The 23,676-nt window shown below is 34.8% G+C and overlaps 1 protein-coding gene across 5 annotated transcripts in view; it reads right to left on the reverse strand.

Annotated features, from left to right (window-relative positions):
- RYR3 (ryanodine receptor 3) overlaps positions 1-23,676 on the reverse strand; it is a 203,729-nt gene that overhangs the window by 85,531 nt on the left and 94,522 nt on the right. For all 5 annotated transcript variants that reach the window (XM_048949520.1, XM_048949521.1, XM_048949522.1 and 2 more), the window contains exons 28-40: positions 22,483-22,691; positions 21,854-22,038; positions 21,116-21,152; positions 20,649-20,809; positions 19,937-20,102; positions 18,929-19,015; positions 18,335-18,561; positions 16,604-17,405; positions 15,937-16,137; positions 15,317-15,419; positions 10,471-10,608; positions 4,777-5,050; positions 2,924-3,038 (exon numbers count right to left, since the gene is read on the reverse strand). In XM_048949520.1, coding sequence (XP_048805477.1) covers positions 2,924-3,038; positions 4,777-5,050; positions 10,471-10,608; positions 15,317-15,419; positions 15,937-16,137; positions 16,604-17,405; positions 18,335-18,561; positions 18,929-19,015; positions 19,937-20,102; positions 20,649-20,809; positions 21,116-21,152; positions 21,854-22,038; positions 22,483-22,691 — 2,705 coding nt within the window. The remainder of the gene's footprint in view (positions 1-2,923; positions 3,039-4,776; positions 5,051-10,470; positions 10,609-15,316; positions 15,420-15,936; positions 16,138-16,603; positions 17,406-18,334; positions 18,562-18,928; positions 19,016-19,936; positions 20,103-20,648; positions 20,810-21,115; positions 21,153-21,853; positions 22,039-22,482; positions 22,692-23,676) is intronic.

Here is a 23,676-nt window from a genome sequence, read left to right on the forward strand (position 1 = left end):
ATTGAGTGCACCCTCAGTAGGTCTGCAGAGGACACCAAGTTGAGAGCAAGTATCAATCTGCCTGAGAAGATGGTAGGAAGGCTCTTCAGAGGGATCTGGATAGGCTGGATAGCTGGACTGAGGCCAGTGGGATGAAGTTCAACAAGACCAAGTGCTAGGTCCTGCACTGTGGCCACAACAACCCCAGGAATGCTATTGGCTTAGGGCAGAGTGACTGGAAGAGCATGGAGAGGAAATGGACCTGGGATTATTAGTCAGTGCTCAACTGATGAGATAGCAGTGTGCCAAGGTGGCCAAGACGACCAATGGCATCTTGGCTTGTATCAGAAATAGTGATGCCAGCAGAAGTGGGGAAGTGATCATCCCTCTGTACAGCAGTGGTGAGGCTGCGCCTTGAGTACTGTGCTCAGTTTAGGGCCCCTCACTTGCAAGAAAGACATTGAGGCCCTGGGGAGTGTTCAGAGAAGGGCAACCAAGCTGGTGCTTAACAATCACCAGCTTAGGGAGCTGGGATTGTTCAGTCCAGAGGAGACTCCAGGGGTGATGCTATTGCTCTCTACAACTACCTGAAGGGAGATTGTGGTGAGGTGGGAGTCAGCCTCTTCTTTCATTTAACTAGCAATAGGAACTAGAGGGAATGGCCGCAAGTGGTACCAGGGGAGATTTAGGTTGGACATTAGGAAATACGTCACTGAGAGAATGGTCAAGTGTTGGAACAAGTTTCCTAGGCAACCCGTGGAGTCACTGATCCTGGTGGTGTTCAAGAAACACTTAGATGTTGTACTGAAGGACATGGTTTAGAAGGAAATATTGGTGGTAGGTGGATTGGTTGGACTGGTTGATCTTAGAGATCTTTTCCAACCTTAGTGATTTTATGATTCTATGATTTCTTCTCTTGAAATGTAACTTCTGACAGGGATATATGTCCACAAAGCTAGGAATAGCAAGCAGAAGGGAAAATACTAACAATCTAAGTTATGAGGAACTAAGTCACTAAGTTGTGAGGAACTTTGCTGAGAGCAGGAAGAGCAACATTCTAACGTCTGATGCCACAAACTCTTCTTGAAATGTACATAAGCAAGTCACTGGATTAAAGCCACGAAAATTTCAAATGAATTTATAAAACCAAAGCTGACTGTACTGTCTCTGTCCTTACTCTTTTTTGTTCAAAAGGATACCTTTCCTGGGAGAATAGAAGATCCCCAGCACAGACAAACATGTACCTTTTCCAAAATACAGCCCGGTGGTTAGACTCTAAGTGAACGATCTTTTATGTGAGACTTCTGTACAAGCTCAGAAGTCAAGCATTCCAGCAGATCAACTGACAGCAATCATTTTACAAAGCAGTACTCTCACTTCAAGATTACAGTTCCTATGAAGGATACTTCGCATCTGGACCTCAGAAACAATGCTTCGCCTGTAAAATTCCCTGCTTAGCTGTTTGTTCTATGAAATCTCATTGCAATATCTTTCTGTGCTAATCATGTGCAAACCCCTCTCATAATAACCTTTTCCCTATTATTTCATACCATAACTGCTCTCAGTCTTCATTAAAAAAAAAAAAAAAAAAAATTGGTGTTGATTTTCTGGAAGTTTCCAAACTTTGTGAGGAAATGATGTACCTTGAGATTGAAAGAGATCAAATTCTTAACACAGTCAATTTCTTAACCATATTTCTTGATAAGATTCCTCTTCCAATGAAGATTCCAGATCAGTGGGCAATCTTTTTGGATTCCCCACACACTTCATAGAGACAGGTACACAAAATCATAGAATCATAGAATCACTAAGGTTGGAAAAGACCTAAAAGATCACCCAGTCCAACCGTTCACCTATTCCCAATAGCTCCTACTAAACCATGTCCCTCAACACAACATCCAGTCTTTCCTTGAACACCCCCAGGGTCGGTGGATAATAGGATAATAGGATATTCTGGAATAATAGGAAAATAGGATATTCTGGATGGCCAGAAACATTAAAAGCTGTGACCAAGTTACCAACTAATTTTTTTCAGATCTGCATTGCTCACAAAAACATCACAGTAAATTCTGTTACGTATTTAAGTAGATTTGTGTTATAAAATTCTTTACAACAACATTCTTACATAGAACTAGAAGGCACTGCAGTGTGTAGTTTTGGTGGGTATTTTTTGTCACTTCTGACTTCATGTACAAACATTACAGCAAAAAAAGTTGTGATATCTATGAATTACACTATTAATCAGACAGTAACTAATTGTAGCTTGCCTGGCCTGGAAAAAAAAAACAACAAAACGAAACACAAAAAAAAGCACTGGGAACAGAGGATAATCCTCTTATTGGAAGGGAGGCATTAACATTAAAAACCAGGCATAAATGAGAATAAAAAAGATAAACCCACTTCACTTCTAACTTTCCTCAGGTAGCTGAAGGAGCACTCAGTCATGCTACTGTACCTTTAAACAAACATACAGACATTCAAACATAACGCTAAGTACAACTTTGCAAATTATAGTTCAGTTCCAAGAAATTGAAATTGAGCATTCAAAACAAAGTTGGTGTAAGTTAACTAAGTATGAGGTTTACTGTTAACAACACTTTATCTAAGATGAAGACATTTTCCTGGTAGACCTAGACCTCCCATGTATGAATCTAACCTGTATATTTAATTTAAAATAACAACAAAACCTTTTAAAGTACTATTAAATAAAACGCCTATAACATTTTACTTAAGAAAATAATAATAATAATTCCTAGAACACTGGTGATGTATTTTAAGAACTTCTCAATTCTTTATGTTAATTAAGAATTGTTAAAACTAGACAAGCAGTATCAGGCACATAAAAGAGATCTATTTATCTTTGGATGCGTCCTCTTTAACATCCTTTTATACCTTTACAGAGGTTAAAGATGCAAAACTAATAATATAATTACAGTGAAATTACCTGAGATGTGTCTCCTCCAAGCACATTCACCATCACATCCATAACAGTCTCGTGCATGCCCAAGACTCTCATTAAGTTAGGATGCTGATAAAAAACCTTGTTGTTCATTATATCTCTAAAGTGGGAGAAAAGGCAACATCATTAAGAAATACTATTTTCATTTATTAGAGATTTTAGAAATATGCATTCATAGCAGTAATGGGATTTTAAATTCTCAGATTTCAGTATAAACCAAAAACATCTGAAAAATAATTAATATTAAGCTATGCTGTCATTCCTCTATCACAAATTCTATATAATAACAATCTAAACTTTTTTATTATTTGAAAATGGCATTTGTTTCCTCTTTTCCTCTCCATCTTTAAATTCCTCTTACCGCCTGTTCTGTTTAAAGAAAAAATATATTGTTATGATCTAAGTGGAAAAGAATATATTCTGTTATGCTGTAAGTAGAGAACGGGGATCAATAAATCCAAATCTAATCTTGCCTCTGCAGAAGCACTGCTTAATTCATTTTCTCAGGTCATAAAGCAGAAGATACTAAAGAGACTTATTTTTCAAGGATATCAGTTACACATCTTTCATCAACATTTCCAAAATTAAGACTGAGAGAAGTAGTAAAATGAAATAAGAGTTCTCCTAAATAGGAATATTTTAACAACTGCATTCTGCCCACTCTCCTATAACATATTCTGGAATTCTCTATTTTTGTTCAATAATCCAGAACACTATTTATGTGTTTTCATGGGAATACAAAATGCAAAGAACAAAAAATTATGCCTATTTTAAATGAACACAGATAACTGGTAAAGGAAACAGAATTATATTACCTCTGGGAAGGGGGCTACAGACACACCCAGTTTAGATGAAAGTTATCCTCAATCCCATTAGAAATCTCAGTAATTTTACAAACTCAGCAACAGGGACAAATTAGGTAATGATGTCACATACTAATTAATAAGCTGTTTCTATGAATTGCCCAATTCAACTGAAGAGACTATTGCTTTCAATTTTTACAAAAAAGAACCCTGCAATTTCTACAGCAAAATAGTAAGAGCAATGCCAGTTCCTTACAACTGTTATAAAGGAGATAAACTGTTCAATGTTCCTGATGAAAGACAAAGAAGTGTAGTTCTTAGATAATCTTACAACGTTTTCTTTGTGAATACTCTATTTTAATTTTAGGCAATTCATTTTCTGTGAATTTATTTATTTACTTCCAACATTGAGTGTTCCAATCTTCACATAAGAGCAGTAATAGGCATACACAAAACTACTTACTTCAGAAGAATAGTTTCATAACAAGAATGGAGAAAAATATTTTCATACCACAGCAGGGATTACATAAAGGTAAAGTCTTACTATTCTGAAGTTATAAAAGATAAAATAAGTAGTCTTTTGCGTTCAAATTCTTTGACTTACAATTGATACAATTCTAACCAGCTTGAAATATTTCAGATCAGAATGCTTTGCTGCTTCTGCCTAGCTGCTTGTAAAAACTCACCACTTATGAGGATAGCAACAAGTCTATTCACTTATACATGAAAAAATAATGTGAGCTTTAATTTAGTATGGTATTGACATCAATGAAGACATAAGTCACCTGTTTACTCTAGATCTGCTAAAACATGTTTGTCTACCAAACATCAACAAAAAAATACTGGGCTTCACTGTTGCAAAAACAGTCCAGTTTTTTACGTGAGCAGATACTTTGGTTCACAGAAAAAAAAAGCCATACTAAAAAATTCTGATACACATCAGTATTTCAGTACAGCAATTTTCATACAGGATCTAAAGTGGATGGATTTACCAGTATAGCATTATTCAAAAATAAAATGATGTTAATTGCATACCCTAATCCATTAATCATTAGCAGTTCCTCTTCTTTTCCCATTCTTACACTGAGAAGCGAGCGAATCTGGCCCAGTGCAGCAAGCAGATTAATGGTATCCTTCACAGAAGCATCACTAATAGTGTATGCTTTCCTCAGAGCTTGAAGTAGCTCACCAATGCTATCATATTGCCTACGCAGGAGAGTGTACATAATCCGAACCAATTCTGGATCTTGAATCTGATCTTCCTGGGACCAGCGCACCATAGTCTGAGATATGAGTTCCTTCAGTGTAGCTGAAATAATAAAATACAAAAAATATTACCAGCTATTACAAACACAAAAATTCAAAAACATACATTGCAGTAAAGTATCAGGTAACAATAGACAATAAGAAAGTTATAGGAAAGCAAAAGGATATTAGCAGAATAGAATTTTCAACAGGAAAAATAACATTGGCTCTTTCATGGTAAGTCTGATGCTTCTGAGAGATGGAAAATAAGAAACACAGTGTCCAAGTTAACACATCACTGTTAACAATGAAAAGTTCTTGGCTTATCTTGACCCTAGAAATCATCCTGGTAAATGCTAAATTATTTTTTTTTAAATTTCATTTATGTATTAATATTTATAAAACAGCTTTAATTGCAGAGCTTCTTCTATTGCAAACTTTCTCATTAGGAATGACTCTTACATTCTTTTACAGTGGCAAAGAAACATATTTTTGATGAACATCAGTCTAGGTTTGAGTCACAAAGACTGATCAAGAAATTTTCAGTAAAGAATTAATTGTCTGACAAGTGTGCTTCCAGCTATCCTAGAAATATTCATTAAAGTGGGCTCAGCCAGATAATTAACTCTGCCGGAAGAATACGTCTGTTCTAAGTTTACAGAACTGACAGAAAAAAAAGAGAATGAGACAGCCTCCTCCCCCTCCACCCCTCCCAGGGCCAAGATAAGATGCCTTATGAAGCTTTTGGGATTCATGCATCTAATGAATGTTTAGCTATTTTGTTGCTCAAACAAGGGATCTCCACTGTCTTCAAAATATGACAACCTACCTGGAAACATCTCAGAATTGTATGATGATGCATATGCACTAACAGAAGAGGCAAACTGACTTAAGAGAGGGAATTTTAACTGTATTTCCCAACTATTTTGAGAAAGTCACTATCACTTCAGAATGTATTTTCTAAAAATTTGTACTGTTTTGAAGCTCACAACCCATATTGCTTGGAGCAGTTCTATGTTGGATACATTTCCTATAGAATGGCAGTGAATACAATCTTTCTAAGCCCTGAGTTTAAGAACTTTACCTGAAAACTAAAAGCACGTTCCCATCCTTATAAAAAATATGCAATAAGTGGAAGAGGATATCTGTACAATCATCATTTTTTCTCTCTTACAATTTACTCAATGATGTATTAATAGAAAACAATCATTAGTTCCCTGATTTTGTTACAAAAACAGGCTGTAAGTCTGTGGGAGACAGATTCTAGTAAGGCAGCTCTATTCGTAAGGGCAGTTTGTGAATAAAAATCTAACAAGCATTTTTTGAAAGCACTACCTTTCTTCAATCAAGACAGTTTCTTCTTTCAGTACTATGGCATATTCTCCTAATTATTGCACCAAAATCTACCCCCATGGAATAACTAATACCTTCCAAGAACTTTGCAACTCATTGAATGTTACTCATTTCAGGTGACATAATAAGTGTAACAATGATTATAAGGAAAAACAATGAAAGCAAGAAATATTTTATTGAAAATAATGTAGCATATGGGATTTTGCTATGCTGAGGAAAAATATCATTTAATTCAACTTAAGTGGATGTTTTCCAGTTCAGCTGCAAAAGTACTTGCACTGAGTCAAATATTACTACAATTTTACACGCTTGAGTTAACCATCAGATATTTTTTCATGTAACTAAAAGATTGTTATAATTTTTAGTACAAACATAATATTTCACAGGAAACACATTCATATGAAATGAACAAATGTAAGACAAATTGTTTCCATGAATTTTCTGTGCAGGGGTACCCATATGTAAGCACAACTGTCCTGGTTTTTTTCATACTTTCTCTAATTTTGATTTAAGATTTAATTTAAGATTTTCCTAAAAAGAGTGCTTCTCAGATTTTAGTGTCTTGGAAGTCCTGTCACCATAATTGACAATAATTTGTTGTTTATAATCAAGAGTTCTAGTTTGCTTTAAAAATATATTTTACAAAATTATCATCAACACTAGTTTAAAGTGCTGGCATTCTTCTCTATTTGAGAGCTGAAATGAACACATGATTAGAGGAAAGGAAAATTTATTTGTAGAAAAAAGTTCCTTCCACATGCCTTGATTAAGAATACTCATACCCTATGCCCATACATGAGCAGACGGTCAAGGACAGAGAATTTCAGCCTTAGCAATACATACACAACTCACACCACTTCTCCATTTATGCATGAAAGTATTGGGGTACTTCATATTATTATTTCTTTTCCCTTTCTGAATGCCAAATTTCCTGGTGTGGATAGAGGAAGGAGGGATAGAGGGAGAGAGATGACGGAAGTTCACATGTGGATTACATAATTCAGTTTTCAGTTACTTCATTATAGTTTTCCATCATCCTTTGAGTGTCTTCAATATGCATATGAATGCCCATATGTACACTAATGTTATGCATTATTTTAAGGAGGACTTTCAACCCAAAAAGATTATCTGAAATATCTAGAAATACTGAAGTATCTACAAAAACAGGTTCTGTAGTATCACTTGTCCAATTTGCTTTTTTTACTGTTCAAGGCCCCAGTATGTATTAAATACATAACCTGTTGTTTCAGAAAGCAAACACCACATTTCCATGGACTTTAAAGACTGAACAGGCAGATCATGTAACAGATTTTCTGAGTTACAAAACAGCTTTACTGTCAAATCTTGCACAACTCTTTGTGGAATAATTGTCTGAAATGAAATTAATGGTCCAGAGTATGTACAAAGATCTGCTGTCAAATTGCAAGTAGAAAAGAAGCAACTTCTGGCATTGTTAATTGAAAGACCAACCTCAAGTCATTTGCATAGTTCTGCACATGATATTTGCTGGATATTATAGAAACTTAGAGCTGGTAAAAAAAAAAAAAAACAACTTAATTGAAAAAGGCAAGGAGCAAGCTCAGCAAAAATTTGCATTCTAGTGAAAGAACTCATTACTCACGATATGTAGTCATTGCTAAGGAAAACACTGGGAACAAGTAAATATATGAGAAGAAAACCAAAAGTAGACATAGAGATTCATACCATGTATAAAATTCAGAGGCAAAGTATAGAAGTGAAAAATCAAATGACCTGCTCAAAGCAGCTTAGAAAAACACTTAAACAGTTGAGAGGAACAGTAAAATAACTATTTTGCCAATTGAAGAATAGGGCATAAGCATGTACATAAAAATGAATACAGTTCAGAATAATAAGTCTGTGATTCCAAGGGTTTCAGAATCTTTCTGTGAATGCATGTATGTGTCTGCATGCACATATACCCTGGGATGTGGGAAGGAATACATACACTTCAGTTTTTTCCCTGCCAGCAACAGAACCAACCATGGTAAAGAATTTATTAGGAAGAACTAGAGACAAAAGAAAAATGTATTTTCAAAATGGAACATAAAATATTGCAAAGATGAAATAAGGACAAACTGCCATTCTACTAAAGCAAACAGAACTTGAGATAAATTTAGCATGTAGGGCATTCCTATCTGCAACTTGGGGAGAAAAAAAAAAAAAGCTCCGTTTTGCTCCCAAGCAGCAAGGAAGTGGAAGTAGCTCCTGTAACAAATGCTAGCAGAAAGTTATCCTAACTATTTTCTTATTTCAGTGCTTCCTTTAATTAAAAGCAATGCATCTTTAAGACACTACTCGTATATGCAATAGGCTACTTTCTGTTTTTAATCAACTGCATGCAGTTATCAGTTCTTTAGTTAATACCAATCATTATTCCTCAAATTTGTTAACCAACTAAATAACATTCTTCCAAACATTCTGAAGAGTATCAGTTACAATGATGTGGTTTTTTTTTGTTTTTTTTTTTTGTTTTTTTTTTTTTAACTATTATGAACACGCTCTGAAAGTCCAGCATTTTAGAGAACCAAAAATGGTTTGCAAACACATGCTCAGGTCTAGCTGGGATGGAATTAATGTTCCACACTGTTTATACAGTGCTGGGCTCTTTACTTGTGGCTTGAACAGTGTTGCTATTGCACCAGTGTTTTGGGTATGTCTGAGTTGTGCTGGCACAATGTTAAAAGGCTGCATCTCCAACTCCTCACAAAAAGGCCAATAAGTTGGAGGTGAGCAAGATTTGTGGACAGAACAGAAAAAGCTAGGGAAGCAGATCTAAAGTGACATTTCATACTCTATCAATTCATGCTCAGCAATATCTGATTCCACTACAGCTTCTTTTTTTCTTTCCACAGGAACTAACTTGAATTCAAGAGTAAAAACGTTCAACTTTTGAACTTTGAAGTTTTCTTTTAATAAAGCATATAAAACATATGCATATGTTACGAATTGATCAATGCTCGTCAACCTTCACAGTGCTTTGCAGCATGTAGTGTGAAGGCTTTTTAAAAAGAAAGTTCATTAACCTATCTGCTTTGGTGCCATTCAACAGATCTGAAACTGTCTGGCCTACAGGTGGAAGTTCATAAATATATTTACGTATCTGAAGGGAGGATGTAAACCAGATGGAGCCAGGATCTTCTGAGTGGTACTCAGTGAGAGAACAAGAGGCACAAACTAAAATACAAGAGGATCTGTCTGAACGTCAGGAAGCATTTTTACTCTGACAGTAAGATAGCACAAACATAGATGGTCCAGAATGTTAACAGAGTCTCCAACTTAGGAGACATCCATAATGATGATATCTAGACAGAATTTTGCCTAGGTCCTCAACTTTAGAAACACACATGCAAGGGCTGCTCTGAAATTAATGCCTCCTATTTTATTGTTTTGGCCCATTATGGAAATGGATGTTGGTGGTGTAGCAGGAGAGGTTGAACATTCCCACCAATAATTCCATCACATTTTGTTGCTGTGCATCAGATGACAGTGGATGGTCAGTCTGACTAAGTGGCATCTGACATGGAAGTGCATATCAAACAAAGGTGTATTGTTCAATTCCTCCAACTTCAATCTTGCAATCTTATTCTAACAGTTGTCTCAGTGCTACCTTAATTATACGTCTTAAGGTAGTACAATCTGGTATAGCTTTATCTTCTTTACAGAAGGCTACAAATTCTATGCTACCTATTTTTTGAGACTGCATAGAAGAAATACCTATTCCGTATCAATTGGTCAGAACTCAAAACAGAAACGAAACCTTGCATGTTAAAAGCTAGCCCTTTAAAAAACAAAATAGCAACTGGAAAAGAATCTTGTCGCACATATCTTGGCACTGAGTAGTAGACAGCTTCTTATGGAGGAACAGAAATTTGAAATAGAATTAGGCTGTAAAGAAAGAAGGTTTTGGATTTCAAAAAAACACTACAAACCTGTCAACGGAAACATCAAATTCAGAATTCTTGAGTCAAGTTCACTGTGCCCCCTTTCTTTATTATAATATGCAGATTTTCATTTTCAAACAAACAAACAAAAAAAAGAACAAAAAAACCCAAAAACATAACACTTCCAACACTTGCATCACAGAAGTACGTATACAGAAATAAAACTTACTAGGTGATTTTTCTTCTTCTTCCCTGGGCTCTATTTTTTCCGGTTTTGGTGGACCTTTGATTTTGTATATTAATGAACGAAGCTTGCCAGTCAAGGAGGAATCTTCCTCTTCCTCTTCCTCCTCTTCTAGTGGAATACCTTAGCAGATAATAAAAATAATAAGAAAAAATTCTTAACATTTGAAGATGAACACTTTTAATATTTCAAAAATACAAAGTATCTACTGGGCAATTCTTTAACCAGCAAGTTTCATATAGGAAAAAAAAAAAAGCGTTAAGGCCAGCAACTTTAAGATGTTGACTGCAGCACCACCTCTCAGAAATAAATTACATTTATTTCAGTACACACATTTCTTACATCCAGATTTGTATTTTTTAAAGAGGTGGTATCTTTTTGACTGCTGTGTTATGTCAATTAGTTTTGACTCAGATTCATGTTTGAGTAAATATGTGGCTCATTATTTCATAATGTATAATGTAAGCTAAAGAAACATATGACTATATCCCACAATACAGTACAACTTTCGAGATATTTAGCAGCCATAAATAAACTTATTAGCTGACATTAAAACTGTTAAAGAGAAGATGTTTGGAGATGTTGTACTAGCAATAAAAATATATATATATATACAATAAAATGTATTTGAAGGGATATCGTTTTTCAGGTAGTTCACTACAGTTAACTTCACTGCTTCAAAACCAAAGTATTTTCAAATCTTTCACACCTCTTAGTGATGATCAGGTACCACATGTCACAGTCACAAGCACAGAACACCTAAGCATGTTTTCTTCAGACCAGAGCTAACTGAGCAGTGATGAAATTTAAGTTTTTGCTGTTTGGTTGTTGGTCAAAGTGAATGTGGTTCTTAGGACTGAGAAAATGAAGACTTTCATATAGAACATTAGAATCATAGAATCACAAGGTTGGAAACGACCTGTAAGATCATCTAATCCAACCGTCTCCTCATCACCATTGCCACCACAAGCACTAACCCATATCTCACAGCTCCTCATCCAGGTGCCTCTTGAACACTGCCAGGGACAGCAAATCCACCACCTCCCTGGGCAGCCATTCCAGTGCCTGACTACTCTCTGAGAGAAATAGTTCTTCCTTATGTGTAATCTAAACTTCATCTGGTACAACTTGCAGCCATTTCCCTGGGTCCTGTTCATTGCCTAGGAGAAGAGGCCAAACCCCTCTTCACCACAGCCTCCCTTCAGGAAGTTGTAGAGTGCAGTGAGGTCTCCCCTGAGCCTCCTCTTCTCCAGACTGAACAATCCTAGCTCCCTCAGCCACTCCTCATAAGATTTGTGCTCCAGACCCCTCACCAGTTTTGTTGCCCTTCTCTGGACACGTTCCAGGACCTCAAAGTCTTTCCTAAATAAAATGGTACGCGCCTGAGAAGGGGGGAAAAAAACTGCAGAGACTGTAACTGATAATACAAAAAGAAACTAAAAAAGAAACTAACAACTGAAATGTGGTATTTGGTTGGAGAAATTATGCAAGTGACAGCTAACAAGGAGAGAATTGAACATAATGACTAAGTGACTAGAAAGAAAAAAAACAGAGGCAGTCACAGAGAATGAAAGAATTAGAAACTGAAATCTGAGACTACATAAGGGATTTGAGAAATGAGAAAAATGTGAATGGTTTGGCAAAATGAAAAGCTAAGAATGAAGGAAAGATACAGGAAGGAAGAAATAAGTAGAGGAAGTAAGGAGACAGAAGAGAAAGAAGACAAGGGCATTAAGGAAAATAAGAAATTATCTGGTACTGAAAAACATAACCTAAGGCTTGGAAGCAAAGGAAACTGACTGGACAACTCTTGAAAATCTGAAACAGATAGACAAGAAGAGACACACTGGGATGATTCACAGATTCATAGAATGGCCTGGGTTGAAAAGGACCTCAAAGATCATTTAGTTTCAATCCTCCCTGCCACGGGCAGGATTGCCAACCACCAGACCAGGATGCCCAGGGCCAGAGCCACATTCAGCCTGGCCTTGAATGCCTCTAGGGGGGCATCCATAAGCTCCTTGGGCTTCCTGTTCTGGTTCATCATCACCCTCTGAGTGAAAATTTTCCTTTAAACATCTAATCTAAATCTCATGTCTTAGTTTAAAACCATTCCCCTTTGTCCTGTCACTATCAACCTATGTAAACAGTCACTAGTCCACCTATTTATAGGCTCTTTTCAAGTACTAGAAGGCCACAATGAGGTCTCCTCAGAGTCTTCTCTTCTCCAAGCTAAACAAGCCCAGTTCCCCCAACCTTTCTTCATAGGAGAAGTGCTCCAGCCCTCTGATCATCTTGGTGGCCCTCCTCTGGACCTGTTCCTAAAGTCTGCATTCTTCTTGTGCTGGGGGACCCAGGCCTGGATGCAGTACTCCAGATAGTGCCTCATAAGAGCTGGGTAGAGGGACACGGAGTTAAGACAGTATGAGAGTGGAGAAAGCAGCATCTTATTCACTGTTCCATACCAGACATCATTTATTCTCCATCTTCTGAGAGCTGCAACCCATTCAGAAACTGACCAGCTGGTTTTGTTTTTAGTTAATCACTTAACTGAAGTGGTAGAAGTCTTTGCACTATAATCCAGTAGTTATAACCCAGCAAAGGAACCAGCTAAGTGCAAAACTGATATTACACAATACAATCACTCTAAATTTGTTTTGTTTACAACCAAGAAATTGTACACAAAAATTATGATAGAGGATTATTATTTTGCTGGCAACTTTAATCACTCACAATTAAGACATGCGAGGGTTAAGATTGCCTGAGTAACTTTAATCCAGACTATTTGTGTATATTTGCTATGATGAAGCCTTTAATTATTTGATTGCATACATATTTTTCCATTTAGACTGCAAAGTTTACTTAGTATTAAAAAGCTGTGTAAATATTCCAAGCACAACTCACATTGACTTTTATCTGCAGCTGTGACAGTTCTGTACTGATTTTCAAGACTAAGCCAGGATGCAGATTTATGGAGTATTTCACCCTATGATAAATCTGCATAAAGTCATGAACATGGTTCTATATAGGATCCAGAAGATCATTACAGTATTTTAATTGCTGGACTACTTTCTCATCTCCTTCAACATAAAAATTAATAAAGCAGTAAACAAAAGTACACCCCTAAAATACTACCAGCAGCAAGACTTCACAGTAACAAGAAAGATATTTCCAGCTAAGGTGGGATCTCTGTAATCTTCATCCTGGAGTCCTCAGAGAACTCTGTGATGCCAAATATCTTTGAAATCCAGAAACATGCTCAAGTACTAATTGAACAACGAAGACCACATTATCTTTCTTAACAAAAATGGGTAGAATACAGAGTAGTTGAAAGGATATGGACTATTCACTTTAATGCTTGGAAGAAAAATGCTGAAATAAAAGAAACAAAGTTTCTGATAAACACTTAAAAGAAAGGATCAGTGACAACCAACACAGGATTTTCAAGAGCAAATCACATTCAACTAACCTAATTTCCACACATAACATAGTTAGACTTACAGATACAAATCTTAATTTTAATATCATCATACACAATATCCTCACAGAGAATCTGATGAAACACAAACTAAATACTGACCTATGTTATGTTGGGTTCCAGGCTAGCTGAACTAAAGCAATTGTCTTATCATAAATTCACAGCTAGATGGCTGCTGGAGATTTTAACAGCATACCCAGAAATACGATCACAAGCAGAAGCTTAAGCAAGTACAGAATCCTGGGACTCATTATGGCTACTAACATGACAGTAATCATAGTTTATTATTTGTCACTAAGGCAATATAATACCACAAACTGAGTAAAACTGGTTTTAAGGATAATGAGTAAAGAAAGAACTAACAGACTGTAGCAGCAAACATTTAAAAATGACCTCAAGCAAATTGAGGAAGTAGGAGGAAAAACTACTAACATTATCATGCTCTTCCTAGTGAAGAATTTTAGATGCTGTCAACTCACTCTAATGACCCTGTTCTCCTCTTCTTGAACATTTGTGCCATGAACCATAGGACCATGAAAGGCACTGGAAGAATAACCATAATGCCAAGAAGATAGATATGAAAAAGTCTATCAATTTTAACTTTTACTGATTATTGGGAATAAGCAGTAATTATTGACTGACTTGATTATAAATGCTAGTGTAATGGTAAATGGAATATCAGTTTCATGATTGCCTTAATTATACTAAGATCTCAATGGACTAATGAAATAGTTTGAGCATCATATATAAAATGAGATTATTGATTATATAATTAATCCAAGTTGCACAGAATATTTTATTTAGTTCACCCCCGTGTATTTTCTAAGGAAATTCAGGTTCAGTCTCTGGGGGAAAAGCAGGTAATTCATACTATAAGCTTCACTCCAATAGTGTCTTATAATGGATATCACATTTACGTATATATCAGGAAACTCAGTTAAAGCAGCACCATCATCCCATGTCTATTATTTTTTACTTAATTTGCCAATGCTAAGTTTCAGAGGCATAACACAATTTCAATTCCTTTCATCTACTTCCACATGTACACATGTCTATATAAATCTTTTAAGGTAACCCAACCTTCTTTTTTGGATTATTTTTGCTATTGCTAATTGAGTCTAAAAGCAATATATTAACAGAAAAATAACAGAAAATATTTAATAGATACTTAACAATGAAACTTGAAAAAATGTCACAGGCTTCCTGTATTTTTTAGCAGCATGTAACAAAAGTTTTTCAGGAAAAATCAGCATGTAGACAAAAATATATTACAAGAAAAAAAAAAAAAGGAAAAAAGAGGGAGAGAGGAAGAATTTTTATTTTATAACTGATCTGATGCACTTTGTTACTCACCACAGTGAATTAGAAGATCATCATGGAAGTCATATAGTTCATCCCGAATCTCCTCTGGACAGGGACAATCCTCTCCCAGTTGAAAATTCAGCAGCATATTAATCTTTAAGGGTATTTAAACATGTTAAATTAAATGTACTGAGCCTAAAACACATTCTACTATATAGTCATAGTTGAATCAGCATAAAACTTAAGAAATTTTTAACACACATTAATGAAAATAGTATAGCAATATTCCTTTGTAATTTTTAGTTATGACTGTCATAAAAATACAGCATATTTAATAAAGTTATTTCCTAAATATAGAAAATAAAAACATTCAACATACTAACGCCAACACGACACTAATTTCAAGTCAGTGCAACATAACTTATCAACTTATCTTCTAGAACTGTCCGAATCATAGTTTCCCAGCATGGGATGATAACGTTCAAATTGCCTATGCTCTTGAGAAACCCAAGAGCTTGATTTCTAGAGTACTGGCATTTTGACATTCAGAATTTTGTGGCATCCTAATAAATTTTATCTGAAACTCAGTGCTGGTTCTCCAGTAGCTCCCATGGCAGTATAGAAGTCAGAACTCTTATCATTACACTAATGTTCACATTCAGTCATATTACCTGTTCTTGTGGAGGAGATCGAAATTCTTTAGTCTTCTTGGCAGTCAAAGCAGCAGACATGTTCAAGGCTTGCATGAGTTCATTATACCTGTACTTCTGATTATATTGCAGTTTTGATACATAGTGGTCTGCAAATGATACAATCGCTTCCACTCTATGTTGTAGCTCACAGTCACAGAAATAATTGAGTAAGTGGCACATCTAGAGTAGAAAAAAAATCAGGTAAATTCAACAGCTTAACATATTAAACTCCAATTGAGGAATAGCTATAGCACATATTATGTATTGAAACAGGTGGTTAAAATCAGTTTTTTTTCCCGTTTTTCCTTTAATAGAGTAACGGTGACAAATGCCTATAGTTTTATTATGCTCATCAGTAACATTGTTGCATTCACACTGTTTCACTTCATGCTCTCAAAACACAAATATTAATCCTCTTTAAAAATACATGTATTAAATAAATATTTGAGTACCTATTCTGAGTATGAGGACAGTGCATAGAAAAAATTGCATAATAATCAAATTTGGTTATTAAGGTGAAGCCATATGGCAGGTTGGAATAAAGACAGCGAAGATTCCAAAATTTTCAAAATGAAGAACAGACAAAGTATTACCTTCCTTTCATCGATAGTAGAGCATATATAATACGTTTATATTAAATGGTCACCTGAAGCTTAACAGATTCTGGTAATCTTGTCTGCAATAAGCCCTTTGTAGGAGCTTTTGTTTCTTTTACTGCCTTTTCTCCAGCTTCTACAGCTTTTTCTTCAACTTGTGTAACTTCTTCCTTCTCTGTCCTCTCTTCTGTTTCTTCCTTGTGATCTCCGAAGACATTGGGATCAATGAGGAGTAACACCTGCTTCACGTCATCATCATCAAAAACTCCCATTATAAGCAATGTTGCTATGAGTTTAAGAACAGGAACAAACTGGAATGCAATATGTCCTCCAACAGGATCTCGTATATGAGAACCACTACACTGTACCGCCTCTGTCAGCATACTTATCGCTTTGGATTTAAGTGTGTCAAGGGGAATTTCTGGGCTGGATGTCTGATGTTCTTCAGAGGTCACAATAAAGCAAGGAGTAGAAAAGTTAAAGCTTGGTTTGAGACAAGTGCGAAGCCCTACTCCGGGTAAACCGTGCTTCTTTGTTTCATCGGGATATAATTTAATAGTTCGAGTTTCCTCTGTAACTGGAATGATAAATTCATTGTTCATCATGAGTTTGGCTTGCTTGGCATGGTCCAAATGAATACTAATGAGCAAGTCATAGAATCCAGAACGTAGGAGTCCAGGTAAATACTGATTATCTATTGTGTAAAATAACTGAGATATATCTACGTGGCTACAAAGTGCATAAGCAACTCTAGTGTTACCTAGAGCACAAACTGAGCTATAAAGTTTTAAAGTGTGGTAGTGAAACTTCATCAAATCTTCTTGTTCACATAGTTCCAAAATATCAACACATCTGTTATACAAAAAAGAACAGAAAGCTCATCAAGTTCATGAATTATTTTTTTTAAAGTTTATAATCTGTGCACATTTTAGCCTGTTCTAGTTTAAACCACTACAAATGACACTAACAAACCTTATCATGTGAATCCCATAGCAAACGTGGTAGCATTTCAATGAGATTATTTAAAATTAGCACTGCATGGAAAAGGATGAAAAGATCTACGATAGGGAAGCTTCTTTGGAGTTATAGTAAATCACTTTTTTGTTTTTAAAAGTCACGTATTCAGAATGCTGAAGCTGTAGATGTCTTTTTTCTTTTCCCCCCTCAATGAAGCACAATATTAATGTTATTATTATTTGCTCTTTTCTTGAATTTATTTTTATCAATGATAAATAAAATTGACTGGTAATTTACAAAAACAATTTAAATCCATAGCTTTTATACTGACTTTTCTATTTCAGTTTTGCTTATAAGTCAATTTATCATTAGTTACAATATTTGATATTTTAATACATCTTTATTACCATCTCTGAAGACAACAAAATATAAGGAAGTCAGGATCTTGTAAATAAGAGCAAAAAAAAATTAATCCCTGTAAATTCAAAGCAGATGGAACAGAAACAGATCACATGGTTTTAACATAAAAAAAAAAAAAATCAGCAGAATTGTATTTGCATCTTCTTTATATTTTTCAGTCTTACAATAAATATCTCTGTGTGATTAAAGTTCTAGAGATTTAAGACAGATTGTGCTAAATTTTAAAGGATATCAAGCAGTTATGCTTTCCCTTATTTATGCAAATGTCATCACATGGCATTAACATTGTCTGGCCCCTTTTACCTACTTAAAATTCATAAATACAACTCTATAGAAGACAGGATAACATATTGTAACCAACCCTAGTTTTAATGTCCTACAACTCTAGTTCCTTGGAAATGTACCTGTTTTCCTCTGGGATATGAAGTGCCATCATCTGCAGAGGTTCCAAACACTGCACAACCCAGCCATGACGTTCACTAACGCGCTCTGTTTCTACTTTTAGAAAGCTGTTAGGCATCCTACTCCATAAAACAGGTGTAATTGTTTGCACATCAAGGCGAGGGGGACACTGAGGAACAGGATTTCTTTCCTCACTTTTAAAAATTGCTGCTGATAGAGGCATGGTATTCTGAAACAAAGAGTATTAGAATTATTTTTGTAACATTTAATTATGAATAAGCTTATAATATCAAAATGTAAAGTAATTTATTAATAGCAAAGAACTCACAGACATACGAGTTATCAAAACAAACCTATTTTAAAAACTACCGATACTGTGCTCTCCCCAAATGGCTCCAGTTTATTGTGACAAATGCAGATTTAATATATGAACAACTACCTTCATGAATGTATTAAGATTATAGAATTAACTTGTTTACACTTTAATCAAATGAAAAGTCTTGTCAAAAATTCAATCTTCCTAAACAAATTCAATTCAGAAGGAATTTCTGTGGAAATAGATTTTAAAGAGCATCTTTAAAGAAAATAGTTAATACCTTTAATTTACCAAGTTCAAACTGAATTAAGTTAGTGCTCGTAGGCTGTACAAAAGCTGCAGGAAAAAGTTTTGTGTTTGGTTCAACCTAGAAAAGAAATGAGATTAAAAAATAAGAACGGTAACAATAATCTTCTACCCAGATATGCTATTAAATAAATACTGTAGAGCTTATATTTTAATATCAAATAATTGCAGACACTGTATTGAAGTGACAGTCAGTGTCTACCTGCAATTTATCTCTAATACAGTAAACGTTTGGCTGAGTTACCTTTACAGACCCAACAAACTTACAGGCAGGCATTGCCTTGTTCGATAACAGGCTTATAACATGAGCTTTTCTAAGATAATGCATTGATTTATTTAAATTATAACCAAATTCAACACAAGCATTCTAAAATGGCTCTTAAAAATCCAGCTGCTTTACAGCTAATTACTACACTCTCGGAAGCGTACCCACAGTACAGACTGAGGACAGAATACAGCTTTTTGGAACACTATACATCTATAGTATGACACTATACATCTATACATCTATTTTTTGGAACACTATACATCTAGCGTTCTTCCACATTTTATGCTGGACAAAATATTTCATTATAAATAAAGGTCGTAAGCAAATTTTGAATGAAGACAAAATCAGGAGGAGATAACAGGAGGGTAACAGTGCATCTTTTTATAAAGATGGCACAAGACATAATGCCATACTAAAATCAATGAATTACTGCATTTTAAAAGATCTCAAAAATTATTTGATTTTCAGGTTCAGCATTTGTATCTAGTCTTAAAGATCACAGTGTATCACACTGAAACACAGTGCTGCAGATTTAAAACGTCTGATTGCTGGATATCTTTGTTTTGAGAATCTTAATTTCATCACTGCACACTACATGAAAAATATTGTAACATGACTAGTGCTCACTTGGATTTCTAAACAAGAAAAAGAAATCTTTAGAATAGCATCAAAATTATCAACTTAGTAGATAACTTCCTGAAAATTTGATAATACCTGATAACAAGAGCCAAGCTCTTTTCCATTGGCAGTGAATGACAACATTCCAGTAGCCAGATCAACAAAGCATCCAATTTCTAAATCAACATTACTGCGACCTGATCTCTGAGAACTAGCAGTAATATCTCCTCCCCAAACCATATAGCAATTACTGCGCTTCACACTGCAGGAACAAGAAAAAAAAGACAACAAATCACAATTCACTCTGAACTTGACAGTAATCACGAAGATGTACTTTTCAGTGAAGTAACAGAGATACTTAAAGGTGCTTGTGCTACTACTAGCCTTATTTTCTAATTACTATTATCAATCTTTTTATTGTAAGCATCTTGGGTAAGGTATCATATCAGACTAACAAAGTGCATTTTTCTTCCCTTTTCCAAAATAATGGAAATTATCATACTTCTCTTTTCTTAGGTAAAATAAGTAGAAGTAAGAGTTTAATCCATAACAATAAAATGTGAATGTTAGAAGAAAAAAAAAAATCCCAAAACATTTTTTCAAACAGAATTTTCAAGGTAAATATACTCACTTTAAGAAGTCTAAGTAGAAGTCTAAGTATTTGTATATAAATGAACACAGAGCAGTTCCACCCCATTATTGATATTATTATTAGTTTAAATAAATGCTCAGAATGAAATCAAGCTTGTGAATACTTCACAGCTATATAAAAAATACAATTTTTAATAAGTAGTAAATAAATCCATACCTTTCATGAACCCTGCCTCTCTCATCTCCTAAAGTAACTGTCACTGTACAGTTTTTATTTATGTCAAAATTCTCACTGTAAAAATGATAGTCTGGTGTTACCCAACCAACCCAGACTGAGGATGGGTCTTGGCCAGCAAATATCCGCAAGGAATAAAAATACTGAAAAGAGGAAAAAAACATGTCAGTAATTAAACTAATTTATTTTCTGAAGAAGTGATCAAATAATGATGGAAAAAAGCTCAATGTACAATTTTAATATAGATTTTTCAAAATAAATCATTTTTAATAGTAGATTGAGACAGAAAAGTTTATGTCTCAAGTCATAGAATTCTAGATGTTACTTATCCAGTGTTGTATTGTAGCAGATACAAAAGGTTTCTTCCAACAGATCAAATTCTAAGGAACATGATACCACTACTAAATCTTCAGAAAGCAAGAATTAAGCACCTCAGCATGATTACTTACTGTGGTAGAAGAAGCAGGAAATTCTTGACTGTGTTTTCTAAAGATAGAGGAAAATTAGTAAATTAGTTAAATAAATAAAACAGAAATAAAATAAATATAAGCACTCATGATTAAACTAAATGTACTTACAATCTAACTCATGCTTGCTAGGCATTGAGAACTCCTGATATCAGTAAATTAGACATGTAAAGACTTTACAGGCTATGTACATTGACCCAAAATATTTGCTGCGGTTAAGGTGAAGAGTTAAGTTTCAAAGGTCCTGAACTTGGCAGGACCTGGTATGTTTAAAAATCTCTCACAATCTTTTTTTCTTTGCATAGGAAGAAAATTTCACTTTTTCAATAGCTGTGAGCTATGAACTATCAGGAAAATGAACAGGCATCCAGTGGGAATGGGATTCTCAGTTAGTTTTCCTGATTACATGAAGCGCTTTGCAGACCCCGCTGATTTCAGAAGGATGGCAGGTGCTCAGCAATGAATGACTGTAAGCTTTTTGATACATCTTTTTAGAAAAGATTCCCCAGTGTTATCTGTATGTACTGTTCTGCATTCAATTTGTTATAAAGTTATTGAAACTACCAAGAACAAAAACATCTCAGTAATACACATCCTACATATGTACTGAGTGCAAAATATAATAGGAAATTTTAAACGTACAATAACAAAGAACAAAATAGAATATTAAATTTACACTAAGAGCATGAAATAGTATAACTAAAAAAACAGAAGTCTAACCGTTTTTGAAGAGCATCAGATGAGGCATTTTCCACACCCATGCCAAAGTTGAATGATGAACGGAACTCAATGGGCATACTTAAACGACAATATATCATATCAGAATTGCTGTTTTGTGTACCAAATGTTTTGTGAGTAACTTTTAACCGAGGTGGACTCTCAATGGTTCCATCAATTCTCCATATCTAAAAGAAATAAGTCATTTTAACAAAATACTATTCCAAAAAACACACTAATAACTAAGTGTGCAACTAGTGGATGAGATAACTGAAAGAGTTAAAGTTAAATTTTTTGAAATGAACGTAGAACTTTTCTCTTAGACCATAACATTAGCTTGGAGAGAAGAATATGTTCCATTAAGTTGACTACTAATTATTCTCAAATTGTTCCAGACAACATCTTCAAAAAGAAAAGCATAGATTTTATTATATTAATTCACCTACATAAATCTGTATGAATAGCAATGCTACAAGATTTTATACAAGATCATCTGGAATTATCTAATTTAACTTAACAGACTTACATGTCAAGCTATGTGATGCTGACAGTAAGTATTAGTAAGGGTTTAATGTCTCAGCTTCATAACAAGCAGCTGATAAACAGCCGTCTCCCTAACATGTAAATGTTACCTCTATGTGAGGATGATTTTTTGGCACATTAACAAATGTTGGTAAGCGTTTACTAAACCACATAGCGACATCTCGGTTCATGTTCACTGCAAAAGGTTCAAAACCTTCTTGAAGACCACACATGGTATAATACTTGAATGTACTGGCATCCATTCCAAGGTTCATACGTCCAATCTGAGCTAGACCCAGTGAACAGATTGGAACAAAACCTATGGAAATGACATAAAAACAAAAGTAAAAGCACACGGAGTTATTTGGAGAACACAAACATACTATTTTGAATGTATCTAGTGTGAACTGAACTTTAGATCCTACAAGAAATGCACACAAAATGATAACAGTAGCAAGGATTTAAAGCTACGTTAAGTATTAATGGCTGAGCTAAACATAATTCAACAGAACCCTGAGTACCCGGGCAGTGAATGGACATTACATGCACCATGTCATTTATTCAAACAATAAACCATTTAAACAGTTGTCATTACTAAGATCTGACTTGTGAAAAATTAACAAAAATGTCAAGAGGTAGCTTCTTAAGCAATCTGAAAAAAAAACAAAAAAACAAACAAAAAAAAACAAACAATATTTGCTCAAGTTAGTTATTCATTTATTAGGAGAATCAGTTATATTTGTCATTATTTTTAGGCCAATAAACCAGTCTTTATACAATTAACTGGACATCAGAATCCAAACCTGGCTAGACTGAGGTTACTAATGAATGTTATGATCTACCAGGACACTGAACTTCCAAAAGGACTTTGAGATGAGACAAAATTATCTCAATATATGTTTAAAATGTATTTTGTCATCAGTGTCTATGCATTTCTGACCAATCTTAATCTGCCTATCATTCATGTTGGAACAATATATATTTCTTTAATGTTGGTATTTTTTATGAGCAAACATTTTCCGTTTCCAAGTAGCAGACAGCATCAATAAAAATATAACACTGTTGAACAGTTTTCTCCATCTCTCCTAACACAGAACTCAGAGCACCTTCAGTTAAATGCCAGCAATTCCATTCATACTACAAATTCTTTCTCCTACATTTGAACCTTATGTCTTCAGAGAAGCTCAGATACTGGAAGGCTGCTATAAGCTCTTCTCTGAGTCTTCTCTAGGCTGAAGACTAGGGTTGTTTTTTTTGTTGTTGCTGTTTTGTCGTTGTTGTTTTTTTTTTTTTTTTTTTTTTTC

This window comes from Lagopus muta, chromosome 6 (assembly GCF_023343835.1).
Source record: "Lagopus muta isolate bLagMut1 chromosome 6, bLagMut1 primary, whole genome shotgun sequence".
NCBI lineage: Eukaryota > Metazoa > Chordata > Aves > Galliformes > Phasianidae > Lagopus > Lagopus muta.